The sequence below is a fragment of the Elaeis guineensis genome, chromosome 15 (genome assembly GCF_000442705.2).
Source record: "Elaeis guineensis isolate ETL-2024a chromosome 15, EG11, whole genome shotgun sequence".
NCBI classification, from domain to species: domain Eukaryota; kingdom Viridiplantae; phylum Streptophyta; class Magnoliopsida; order Arecales; family Arecaceae; genus Elaeis; species Elaeis guineensis.
This window is the reverse complement of record NC_026007.2, coordinates 62,425,862-62,439,876: the sequence shown is the minus strand read 5'-3', so window position 1 is coordinate 62,439,876 and position 14,015 is coordinate 62,425,862. Positions and strand designations below refer to the sequence as shown.

General features: G+C 35.0%; 1 protein-coding gene across 1 annotated transcript; it reads right to left on the bottom strand.

Annotated features, from left to right (window-relative positions):
- Nucleotides 1-8,259: 8,259 nt before the first annotated feature.
- On the bottom strand, nucleotides 8,260-12,373 carry LOC105058176 (uncharacterized). Its single transcript, XM_010941018.3, has 5 exons — nucleotides 12,228-12,373; nucleotides 11,879-11,999; nucleotides 11,592-11,695; nucleotides 8,712-8,843; nucleotides 8,260-8,630 (listed from the first exon to the last, which is right to left on the bottom strand). Exons 1-5 carry the CDS (start codon nucleotides 12,228-12,230, stop codon nucleotides 8,604-8,606), a joined length of 387 nt encoding a protein of 128 aa, XP_010939320.1. The 5' UTR covers nucleotides 12,231-12,373; the 3' UTR covers nucleotides 8,260-8,603.
- Between the last annotated feature and the right edge of the window lie 1,642 nt (nucleotides 12,374-14,015).

Sequence of the window (14,015 nt, the reverse complement as noted above, 5' to 3'; positions counted from 1 at the left end):
AGAATGAGCCGTATATATTAGCAGTTCAAACGAAATAAGTAATATATTTGAAGGATCTAAAGTATCGAGGTAATTAGCATGTCGTATAAAAAATAATACTTAGAGACGTATATGACATACCAATCTGATTAAAGATGAATGAAAATTTGGATTTACATGAAGAGAAAGCTTTTCAAAAGAAAGAACAAACATTAGCCGAGCTTCTTGTTGATGAAGAACTTGTAACAGCTCCTTTGAATAGGGCTGATTTGTCATCCAACAAAATTGAAGTTGATTTTGTATTTAATCTTGATGAGTTAGAGGGCGACGATCAGTTTATAACTGACGATGAGATAGAAGACGATACATATGTTGATTATTGTGATTCGAAAGTGGACCTATACATCGAGGAAGATACAAATATTGATGAGTAGATATATATTCTTTGTTTAATCTTCTCTTGCAATAATGGTATGCGATATAATTCTATTCATTAAAATATAATTTATTTTTTATTATTATTGTTTAATATTATATTTATTTATATGTCAAAAATTACAGATATAGTACCAGGAGATAGACGATGACGTTCACATTCGCAGTCTACCCCGAAGGCTGAGGCACCTTCACCAATTTCTACTGTCACACCAGCTTCGTCATTAGAGGGTTCTGCATTAGCGGGTCCCAGTGAGGTGGATCCAAGTGAGGCGGGTCCGAGTGATATTATTATACTTTTTATATAATAAAATTTAATTTTTTTATTTGGATAGCTATCATACTATGATTTATTTATTATTATTTCAGACCAGTCTTCACCAGTAGTGAGGTGAGGGCGAGGTCCATCGAAGAACCTCACTCTGGAGCATTGGAGATGTGAGTACCCGAGATAATATCTCCGTATTGAAATACCACTCGACTACACCAAGCCCATTAGGGGATGCTGCGAGCCATGGCAGACCGAGCTGGGCATCATATGCCGCAGCTATGCCCCTGTAATGCTTTTCGATTAGCGTCACATTGTATGGACTCAGAGTGAGATTTTCTACACCCAATTATAGATAAAATAAATTATACTGTGAATATTTAATTAGCACGGTATTCTTCTAATATTTGTTATTGGCAGGGTGTATTTGATATTATTGATTTTGAGGAGGATCATGTGCGACGAGCTGTGGACGCTCATTTCAAAGAGTATTGTCACTGCATCCATCAATATTGGTACCATGTGATGCAAGATCATGAGGTAGAGGTAGCACGACAACAGCCCTATGACAATATCACTATGGATGATTGGACTCTCATATGCGGCATTACGAGGATTCGGCATATCAGGTTACACATCTAAATTTTTTTTTAGAGTTTAATAATTAAATTATTTATTCTTAAATTTAATTTGTTACCTACTAATTTAACTGCTAACTATACAGAGACAATGTGCCCAGAATGCTGCAAATTGGGCGAGACAGATCGTATCACATTGTAGAGGTTCGAGGTCATTTGCTCGTCATATAGAGCAGATGGTAAGTAATTTTTAATTAATATATTTTAACTTTTTAACTATTTAAATTTTTTTTAATTAATTATTTTTAAATTACAGAGAGTGGCAAGCTTCCTGGTAGGATCGATATCTACCAGTGGACCCACCAGCGATGGTCAGAAAAGTGGATGACAGGGAGTCAGGAGCTTTTTGTAAGTTTTTTTAATTATTTTTTTCATTCACAGTTTAATTTTCAGTATAAAATTAAAATAGCTACAGCTTTAATTTTCAGGACCATATGATAGGCATCAGATCCCAGCTTATTCCTAAGGGCTCGACCGCACCCACAAATGACGAGATCTGTGATCAGGTGTTTGGTACGAGATCCTGTTATGTTAGGAGTCTAGGATATGAGATCAGTGCTCTCTCATCCTCATGCTCGTTCAGGACTGACATTCATGCTGCCTACGATGCTCGACTGGCAGAGATACAAAGACAGACTGAGCAACGAGTTGATGAGTTGACTGCATGTGTCGATGAGTACCAGCGGCTCCAGATCCAGATGATGGAGCGGATAGCACAGATGATACAGCTGAAGAGGCAGCAACAGATCGGTCCGAGCTCTTTCGAGTGCTTTTCTTTCTCAGTCTGTTCTCCTTCTGTAGATGCCGACACTTAACGGCCTATTTATGTAGCTTTTTATTTTTATTTTAGATTTTTTATAATTTTAATTTAATATAATAAAATGATAAAATTTATTTGTGAGTTTATTGTGTGAATTTTTTACTTTAATTTTTTACTTTTAATTTATAAAAAATATTATAAATATAAATTAAATATATATATTCATAAATTATTTTTAAAAAAATATGTATAAACTTTTAGCAACAGAATTACTTCCGACAAAATATTGATCATCAAAAAATATATTAGCGATAAAAAATTGATCATAAATAAATTTTTTAATAAATTTGAGAATATTAAAATTTTATATTAAATTAATAATAATGAAAATATTTTTATCATAAATAATTGATAATTTATTAGCGATAAAAATTTATGTCGAAAATTATTATATTCATGATAAAAAATTTATGTCACTAATATTTTTTTAAATTTAATTTTTATAAAAATTTTTAATTAAATTAATAGTGACGAATGAGTTTCATCATAAATAATTATTTTTTATTAGCGATAATATTTCATCATAAAATATCTTTTTTACGACTAAAATTTTTCATCGTAAATAGTTTTCAAAAAAAATTAGCGATGAAAATTTATGTCGAAAATTATCATATTTGTGATAAAAAATTTACGTCGCTAATATTTTTTTAAAATTTTATTTTTATAAAAATTTTTAATTAAATTAATAGTGACGAATATGATTTATCGTAAATAATTATTTTTTTATTAGTGACGTAATTTTTCATCGTAAATTATCTTTTTTTATGATTAATATTTTTCATCGTAAATAGTTTACAAAAAAAATTAACGATGAAAATTTTTGATCGATAATATCAATTATTAACGATGAAAATTTTTTTCATCGTAAAAAATTATCAACGACGTTATTATTTCCGACGAACTATTAGCGACGATAATTTTATCGCTAATAACTATTACCGGCGAAAATATATTATTAGCAATGAATTTTTTGCATCGCTAATATCCTGTTTTGTTGTAGTATTATCAGATTTGGCCGGCCCGGAATACAAGGCTATTTGAGACGAGATGGCTGTCGACAAAGTTCATGCCGGAGAGGGCCTTAGCTCGGCTACTGAGATTTTAGATGTGTCATCAGCCAAGCCAACTATGAGGAGTCGGAACACCTGGGACTCTCCCTCTGCTCTTGGAGCATGCTGCATGGTTTTTATTACTTGAGAGCCCCCACCCTCGATCTTTTTTAAGGTCAATCTTGATAGTAGTGTATTTGGTGACTGTGGCAGTGTTGGTTTTGTGATCAGAGACCCTGATTTCCACTTTATTGTTGCTAACAGGGTCCATCTTTTCGGGTCTACTATATCCGATGCTGAACTGCGTGCTTCTTGAGAGGGTATCTCCTATGTGAGGCCTGTTCTTAAATTGGACTGGCTAGTGGTGGAGGGGAACTCAGTCATGGTGGTGAGCTGGATTCGCTGTTGGAGAGGAATCGATGCCTTTAGCCCTCTTATTCACGATATTTATTATTTATTGGATGGGTGTGCCATCATGGTCGTTAGACACGTCTATTATGAGGTGAATAGCGCAGCAAATTGGATGGCAAGTTTTGTTGCCGATCACTCTAAGGAGGACAGTTGGTTGGATTTTAATATTTTGCCATTTGATTTTTGAGATATTTTTTTTTTGATCTTTTGAGTTATATTCATACCCGCATTGTATGAACACTCTATTTTATTTGTAAAAAAAATATAATTTTTTACAAAAGAACTCTATCAAAAATATGTCACTCTCCTTTTTAATTTCTCTTTGGAATAAAGCAATGAACTTAACTTCCCAAAGAAAGAGCTGGATACCAACATGCCAAAATAAATGAAGTGCCTAATTCTGGATAACTAGTACAATGGTAAATCAGGTATATCAAAGTCAAGCCTCAGCATCAGGGTGGATAATCCATGCTTAGCTCGCACGGAATTTGCTATGTCCAGGCTATGATGAGCCCATCTTTAATCAAGCCATCACCAAATTCATCATCTGAATTTAGAAGCAAGATAAAAAAAAATTTACGTCTCTAATATTTTTTTAAAAATTTATTTTTATAAAAATTTTTAATTAAATTAATAGTCACGAATGTGATTCGTCGTAAATAATTATTTTTTTATTAGTGACGTAATTTTTCATCGCAAATTATCTTTTTTTATGACTAATATTTTTCATCATAAATAGTTTTCAAAAAAAAAAAATTAACGATGAAAATTTTTAATCGGTAATATCGATTATTAACGATGAAAATTTTTTTTCATCGTAAAAAATTATCAACGACGTTATTATTTCCGACGAACTATTAGTGACGATAATTTTATCGCTAGTAACTATTACCGACGAAAATCTATTATTAGCGATGAATTTTTTGCGTCGCTAATATCCTGTTCTGTTGTAGTATTATCAGATTTGGCCGGTCCAGAATACAAAGCTATTTGAGGCAAGATGGCTATCGACAAGGTTCATGCCGGAGAGGGCCTTAGCTCAGCTATTGAGATTTTGGATGTGTCATCAACCAAGCCAACTCTGAGGAGTCGGAACACCTGGGACTCTCCCTCTGCTCTTGGAGCATGCTGCATGGTATTTATTACTTGAGAGCCCCCACCCTCGATCTTTCTTAAGGTCAATCTCGATAGTAGTGTATTTGGTGACTGTGGCAGTGTTGGTTTTTTGATCAGAGACCCTGATTTCCACTTCATTGTTGCTAACAGGGTCCATCTTTTCGGGTCTACTATATCCGATGTTGAACTGCGTGCTTCTTGGGAGGGTATCTCCTATGTGAGGCTTGTTCTTAGATTGGACTGGCTAGTGGTGGAGGGGAACTCAGCCATGGTGGTGAGCTGGATTCGCTGTTGGAGAGGAACCGATGCCTTTAGCCCTCTTATTCGCGATATTTATTATTTATTGGATGGGTGTGCCTTCGTGGACATTAGACACGTCTATTATGAGGTGAATAGCGCAGCAAATTGGATGGCAAGTTTTGTTGCCGATCACTCTAGGGAGGGCAGTTGGTTGGATTTTAATGTTTTGCCATTTGATTTTTGAGATATATTTTTTTTTTTTGATCTGTTGAGTTATATTCATACCCGCATTGTATGAACACTCTATTTTATTTTTAAAAAAATATAATTTTTTACAAAAGAACTCTATCAAAAATATGTCACTCTCCTTTTTAATTTCTCTTTGGAATAAAGCAATGAACTTAACTTCTCAAAGAAAGAGCTGGATACCAACGTGCCAAAATAAATGAAGTGCCTAATTCTGGATAACTAGTAGCAATGGTAAATCAGGTGTATCAAAGTCAAGCCTCAGCATCAGGGTGGATAATCCATGCTTAGCTCGCACGGAATTTGCTATGTCCAGGCTATGATGAGCCCATCTTTAATCAAGCCATCACCAAATTTATCATCTGAATTTAGAAGCGAGATAAATTAGTAACTTTGCATTTTTTTCCACCCAAAAAAAAAAAGAAGGAACTTCGCATCTTGTTTAACTTCAACTTTATCATTCATGTGCTGCTATCGCAAACTGAGAAAAGGTGTTTCATGGGTTAAACATAGGAGAGATCGCAACTGCTGACCATATTCTTAATCCCAATATCAAATAAGACATTCTACTAAAAAATATGATTTTAATTTCTAACCTTTAAAAATTGATCTTTCTTCCAAATCTTATTCATAATCTACTTGCTTCCTTATCTCTATTTTTTTTTTCCAAAAGAAAAAAATTTATTGGCAGATCAAATCGTCCAACACCCATGAACTAGAACTTGCCCAACCAAAGATTCTGTATTCGACTCTTGAATGATGCATGTTCAAGTATTTAGACTCGCATAATTATAGCATTGATGGGTCTCATTCTCTGTCTTAAAAGCGTCGTCCAACATCCATGCAGGTCTTGAATGTCTATGTTAGTGGAATAGAACATGACTGTTAAAGCAACATACCATCACCCATGAAGGAATACGTATTATATTACATTAATTAATATGCCTCCCTCTGTGGTGCATGGCTTATTGGATGGCTAGCCTTCTCTTTGGCCTTTTGGAGACCCAGTCTCCCACTCCACCATCTTATCTTGTGCTTGCGTGCTCCATAGAAACTTCTGTTCAGGCCACAAATCAACATATTATGCACTAGATAACAATGTTTATGCAATGCATGGATGAGGAGAAAACGTGATTAGAAGTCCAATTCATGCACAGAAAATTCCATAAAAAGTTTAGCAAGAGAATAGATTTTATGACAAGACTGTAAAACTCCCTGTTCTTGTGCCACACATGCTCATGTTGCAATTTATCGATAAAATGAAGTAGAAATTTACTGGATTGCCTTGAATCTGGAATGGTTTTTTCTTTTTTTGGCAATCCCATGGACCTCAAGAACCGGCAAAAAAACAGCAAAAAAGTCAATTTCGTTCAGCGAGAGTTAAACCTGGATGACCGAAGTCTGGTTCCGCTGATCCAAAGTCTTCTGCATCTCATACACATGATACCTGCTCCCTTCCTCTATTCAGCAAATAACTGGATCACTGATTGGCATTATGAAGCCATGTTACTGCTTGGGGAATGCCAGTTGCAGGGAGCTTGGTACATTATTCGAGAATGTCTAATATGTATGAGAGCTTGGTTTGTTCCATGTGATGTGTTACCTAATGCCTTCCACAATTATGAACTTTTTAGCCTAAATAAGCAAGATTTCTTCTTGTCTGCTGCATCTTTGCCCATAAATTGCACATTACAAATGAAGCAGACTTCTGTTATATAGTTTATTCTGGTCTTCTTTGTGGACAGAAAACTTTCTGTTTTAGAAGTGCTTTTTACTATATCAAACTAACTGTTCATTTCACTCTCTGGTTCGATACTCGATATTAGCTTATTATTCTCTGTCCCCTGTCAGATATCAATTTACCATGGAGGGTGCTTTCATACTTTGCAGCTTTGTTCACTTGATTTGGTATTCATACAGCTTTGGTGTTTCAATTGTTGTTGGCATATCTGATTTCTAGATATTAAATTGGTATGATTTTTTTTCTTTAAGCGCACTTTATGGCCGCTCATGTGTGCAAGTGCACTTTCTTGAAGCATACACTGAATATAGATTTGTCATTCACTCGAGATGTTTGCCGACTAACTAAGATGGTCATTTCCCAAGAGGAGGCAGTAGTTCAATTAGGTTACGGTCAGTTCAGCATTTTAAAAATTTTGTGAAAGAAAAAAGAAATGACAAAAACATTATTGGTGCAAAAAATAGTTTGTTACTATTAATAATTTAGACTATCAAAGTCTAGATTTGTTATGACCTGACAATTTCTCGTGCTAGCGCGTTGATATGCCACAGGTGTGGTCTGTCCAAATTAGCTTTTCAATTCTAAGATCCTGATTTTCATTAAAAAAATCAGCAAATGATGCAATTTATGCCCGCAAAGGATATGATCATCTTGGTCTGGTTTATACACTTTTGTAAAGGCTAGACTAATGCTGTTGTTATCCTTAATTCAATCTGCAGAATGCTACCAAAATTTAACATCCAGGAGCCTTGTGCCAAAATTATTAAAATGACTCTACAATAGCTCAGAAGCTGGCGATAGGACAGCACATCATCTTTAAAAGCAACCGTATGTGTTAACCCTATCAGAGCTTTAATCCCTAGTTTTTGTCTACAGAAGCAAACACCCAATCCACAGATAAATCTGTCAAAATTCACTTCCATGAAATAAATAATTTCCTCTCCAGCATGACTCTTACACGAGTGAAAGCTATCACTCTTCCATTATAGTTCCTTGTTTGTTAGTTATATCAAAAAACAATTAGTCATTCTCAGGTTTAAACCTCAACAAAATTATGTTTTGCCACAGCTAACTATAGTAGCTTTGGTGGGACAGTAGAATTCAAGCACCAGCAACTCAGGTGCATGAAGCAGGCATCTGAAACTTCGCAGGCAGCAAAGGAATGAACCACACCACGACCCCAACATTCTCCTACAGAGATCAACCTGCTCGGGTGGTGAACTTATTACATGATGCAAGCCTTCTATTAAAGATCACCAATGGGTGGTATCCAAACATTTTCACTGAATATTAAACCAATCAAGGTCACAATAGCATGAACATTAAACCATATCCATGAAATAGAAACCACAATTAGAACTACAAAATGACAATAACCTAGAAAAAAACAAAATGAAGTCTTTAAAGATGCCCTATATTGGACAATCCAACTAGCACAAATCTCTCCAAGTTCCTAATATTACCATAGATAAGACCTCAACAATAAGATAGTTCTACTCCATCTTTTTCCCAATAAAGGTGATATTTTTACACCCAAGACATGCAAAACATGGTGACCAAATAGAAGTAAACAACCCTTCTCTACAACAATGACCTTAATCAGTCCAAGCCTCCGGATACTAAGTTCCTAGGAGGCCCATCATGCTGAAGATTTTGATGTTTAGATAAGAAGCTTCTCGATGGCATCCTGCAATACATCAAGTAATTATTAAGTAAAAACACAAAGAAATATTACGAATTAAATATGAAGACATAATTAGCAATTCACCTTGAGTTGTTGTATTTGGGATTTCAACTGGCTACCCTCATTACTGGTCACTGAGCAAGCAATCACAGGTCTGGTAACTCCACAAGCTCGGCCAAGTGCTTGTTTGGAAGGAACAAACACATAGGGCACATTCTGGCATGATGAAAATGAGGTAACTTAGATATTGTAGCAGCATATCTTTGTACAGACAAAGTTCATGGCTGGAACTGGCAGGCCAGATAATTATAAATTTATCGTTTTGCACAAGATAAAATTCATGTATTTGAATTTTCAACACAAATTAAAATCTGCACATTGCAGTGGGAGCTACAAAGTTCATAGCAATTAACTGTGGGTGTGTCATAACGGATGGAAATCCGACAACACAATGGATAACACAAGGCAATACTCCTATCAATAAAAATAGCAGAGCAAAATAACTTGCTCAGCAAGCAGTCACTGGTGTTACAAACGATATGTTTCATGCTAAACATGAGAAGGAACCAATCAATACAGAATGACTTGCACCAGCAAATTCTGCTAGATAGAAGGCCAACATCAGCAGGGGAAATCAAGAAAATAACAAACATACAACAAGGCATACCTAATAAATTTAGGTGCTTTTCCAGGTCAGATTTTAAGTTAGAAAATGAAGTAGAATAGGAATGTAAGGTTTTATACAAAACCAGTCCCTTGGGCACAGATTGCTCTCTTCTCAGCTGGGCTTTGCTGTCCGCTTAGAATACACTAACAACATATTCACCAATAATTTAGAACCACAGTTCAACGTGCCAATGAACACAAGGAGAAAATGATACACAACATATTAGGAAGTATCCATTTTCTTTCGCTCTTCAACTATGAATGGCCTCTTCCACCGACATCAATGCAAACTGCATAAGCATGTTGCCTCCATCCAATCATCAGCCATTGAGCATATTGCTGATTTCTTGCATTGATTTACATTATTCTTTATCAAAGTTCAAATTTTAAACTACCTTGAAACTGCTGATTTTTTATGATTGAAACCATCATACTGAAATTAACAAACTCATCTAAACCAAGTGCAACCCTAGCATCCGTGCTATTGATTTTCATCAGGTTGTCAATATGAAGACAAAATGAACATGTTCTGCAAATACCTAACCTAGTTACATGGAAACTCACATAGCATTCTAAGCTGGACTTGCCAAGAACATATGGTATTAGATGCCAGGACATGATAGTAATCATACACCAATAAACTGCAGAATCCTCTGAACTTCGTGAATGTATAATATCAGCCAAACCAATCCAGAATGTATAGGTGACTCCATGCCTAAAGATCTTATAATCTGGATTGGCAGATAAACTTTAACGGTTGATACCTAATTTAAACAAGTACAAGGTGTGATACCCATGAAATTTATTTTAGAATGGGAGAGCATAAGTCTAACATGTGCCATTTGACTATATACACAAATGCTAATACAATCATAAACATAAACTCTTGGTTATGTTTGTCGATGTCATCTATGTTTTAGGTAGAGGCGATGGAACTTGCTTCAAAAGATTGTGCGCCCATAAGGTTTGAGCTTGTCATCTATGTGTGGAGCGATCATGCTCTCTGATTGAAACTTCTGCTCCACATTTATTTCTATATTTTGACTGCAAACTCTAACAGCAGCCTTTCCATTAGAGTTTATATCCTCTCTAATTGCTTGAGAAGGCCAGTTCAATCACCTGTGCGATGGTGGGTTATAAAACAGCACAGGACATATTCATTCTGGCCCTGCTCAATTGCCCATGTTGCAAAATATCATCCATCCTAAGCTAGTGCCCCAACCAATTGGGAAGAATGAAAATTTATGGAAAACATGTAAATCCACCACTGGCCGATGTGGGACCTTTGTTGACTTCAAGTTATATGCCAAAGGTAAAACAAACCAGTCCATGTAGTAACATTTTGGCAGATTGCCTTCACCAAAGCTCAATTACCTTATATTTAACTAGGGTATTGAATCCTAAATAATTACAGTTAATACTCTTCCTCTAAACAGCCAGTCGGTCTGAGAAGAATATTTAAAATAAGCTACAATTAATAATGAAATATGAACTTTATGATGAGCATTCATAGGATGACATGATTACATAAGCTACCAAGGATGCACCAGAGGATGAAGAAGTTACCATCTTTGTTTTTCTCACCTTTCATCCATATGTAGTCTAAACCCAATAATTCAAAATGCTCCAACCTCACCAATGAATTATGATGCTTTTCCTCTCATATAAATAAACTTATCCAACAGACCACTCTTTCCACTCCCAACCTGAAATAGATTCACTCGCAAATGTGTTCAACGAATATAATGGAGACTTTTTCTTTCACTCCCAATTGTTACGTGTACAATTCTGCGACTGACAAAAAAATAAGTCAGGCCACAATATATTGTGCAGGATGTAATGGTTTCACAGATGCCTAGTTATGCAATTTGTTTGAGTCTTCATCTGTTTCCCCTGAAAATATGTGCCCCACAAGAATTCGTTACAAGAGGCCAAGGTCATCAAAAAGATGATGATGGAGTAACTAGTCAGAAGATTGTGAGGCTCCAAAATTGATTATTCTGGTTTACAAGAGAATAATACTTGAAGAATATTTTTATGTACAAATAACTGCCTTAGGGATTTTCCATAACGAAACCACTAAAGCAGGAACCATCTATTTACCAACCACTAGAAGTTACTTGGAAGGGTAGAAAATAATTTACCTTATTAATTTTAGGCTGTCACTAATTTTTGTGCAATCTTAACCCAACATATCAACTCCCACATATAGGGCCAGAGAAAAAAAAAAAAGAGAGAGAGAGAGAAGCAGCAATAACAATAATATTCAATTAATAAGCTATTAGAGAAAATATATACCTTATCCTCTGCAAGCAGAGGAAGATGTAGAAGAATTTCAAGTGGCTCTGTATCCGCCGCCATCACAACAAACTCGGAGATGCCCCTGTTCAGTGTCTTCGTCGCTGTACGGTCAAAGAATCAAAATCCAAATACAGACATTCAGCATGCATATTAGTAGCCAAAAATAAATAAATAAATAAATAATCCAAACTTTTTTCCTTTTCGGTGTATCAAAATCCAAACTTTTTAAAGAACAGCAAAAGAGAGAGAAGCAAAGGGATATATAGATGGACGAAAATGGCAACCTTCATTGGCTCCCTTCTTGAGCTGCTTGTAGTTCGCCGCTTGCTGCACGAGATCCAATATGGTTATCGTCAGCTGAGCATCGGCCAAAGGATACGCCTTTGGATTCACAACCTCGGTGCTCTATAAGAGACAGAAACAGAGACCAATTAGAAAAAACTACATCAATCTAATGTACACCAGGAAGCAACGACACATACAAAAAACAGTACAAAACAAAGGAAAAGAGAAGAATAGATGATTAAAAGAGTTCTCAAGGAAGAAAAATATGACTGAAAACCCTAAAAAACCGAAAGAGAACAAGGGGCAAAGAGAGAAGGGAGAAGAGAGTGGCAGGAACAGATCTATCACCATTTTTTGGGGTCGATGGAGGCCACCAGAGAGAGAGAGATAGTGGGATTCGATTGTTGTCCTCCGTTCTCAGCGGAAGAGAGAGAAAGAAGAAGAGGGCCTCTAAAACCCATTCGTTGCCCGGCCACCGGGATTTTATGTGTTGGCCGAGCGAGGGTGCCCTAATCATCCAGCGGCGGTAATATGCCCCTCCGCAACTTTGTAACTTAAAACAGTAATTTTTGAAATAAATAATTTATTTGAAAAGGAGTATTTGAATATTTGATGGAGAGTTGTGGTCTCATCCATCAAAACAGCCTCCGCAACTTTGTAACTTAAAATAGTAATTTTTGAAATAAATAATTCATTTAAAAAAGGAGCATTTGACTATTTGATGGAGAGGTGTGCACTCATCCATAGTGTGTGACCGTGTGTGTGTGTGTGTGTGTGTGTATTAATGATTTATTAAAAGATTTTAGTGATATCTTTTTTCTGAAAAAGAGTCAATTATTATATAATAGCAATTGGATCTCAAGATAAGTTTCATTAGTGGAAGGCTCAAACAAATTTATGCTTTATTTATGTTATTAAAAATATACTCATGATTTTATTGGTTAGACTTTTCGTTTTGATGTATAGCCTATACACACAAATAACAAAATTAAGAGTGATAATAATGCTACAATAGTAAATAATAAAGAGAAAGAAAAAGACTTAAGTATCCTAATTGATCATATTATCAATTTATAGGGGATGAATGTGAAGGATCGTTAGCAATACATAAAAAGCATTTTACTTTCTCTTTCGTTAAACTATAATAACCAAAAAAATTATTAATCTTCACAACTTAAAAATAATATGTAAATGCATATAACAATAACAATATTAAATACTTTTCAACCACCAAATGGGTTGGAATGCTGCCACATTTTTAATATACTCTAGTGTGCTTTCTCTACTCTACCATTTACCAAGGCTTAATTAAAATCTTTCTCTAAATTTATAAGAAAAGTTAGGTGGCTATTAACTAAATTAGTACCACAAAGTAACAATGGCTTATTAATCTCTCCAACAAAAACATAAATAAAATACTTACAAAAGCCTTTGTCAAAGCTTATAGTAGGGTACATATGCTGAGATGGATAAATAGAAAAAGAGAGATAGATGGATAGAAAGAGAGAGATGTAGAAAGAGAGACGACTAGGGACCTAGATGATGCCTTGGTCTGATCTTAAAATGTGGTGTCTCTCAACCTATGTACTGTTATAAAGAAAACTTGTGGAAGAGAAGAGGACATGGTTTGAGTTTTATTGAGATTTTGATAAGAGAGAGGGTGAGCAAATATGCTGAATAAGTTGTGAGAAAGAGAGAGCATTTTAATTAGATCTCGATTAAATGATAGATCTAAAAGAAATTCATTTTACTTTCAATTAATTCTAGTAGTCCACTAAATCTAAAATTGGGATGTTAAACATTTGTGGCTTTAAAATTTTAAAATAAGAAGTTAGGAGTGATGAGGAAAGAACTAAAAAGAGGCTCTTGCTTGGTACTAAAAGGATAGGCCACAAGCCCCTAATCATAACTAGCCTAAGAAGGACACGTATATTGATTTAGATCTATTGGGATGAATATTAATAATGTAATAGAGCTTTTCTCCCAAGGAGGAGATCATGCCCACCTCTCCTAACATCCTTCCTGCAGTCCTACATACACATGCAAATTGTTAATTCTATTCAAAAAAATATTTAATATAATTTAATTAATCAATAATATTGTAAAATTATTATAGACTAAATTTTAATAATATTA

Bases quoted from the DNA above. Each gene is read 5' to 3' on its own strand.
- LOC105058176 (XM_010941018.3), bottom strand. The intron at 11,696-11,878 runs GTTGCCATTTTC...TTGACCGTACAG, and splicing joins CAAGAAGGGAGCCAATGAAG to CGACGAAGACACTGAACAGG. The intron at 8,844-11,591 runs GTATATATTTTC...TCATCATGCCAG, and splicing joins CTCTGCTTGCAGAGGATAAG to AATGTGCCCTATGTGTTTGT.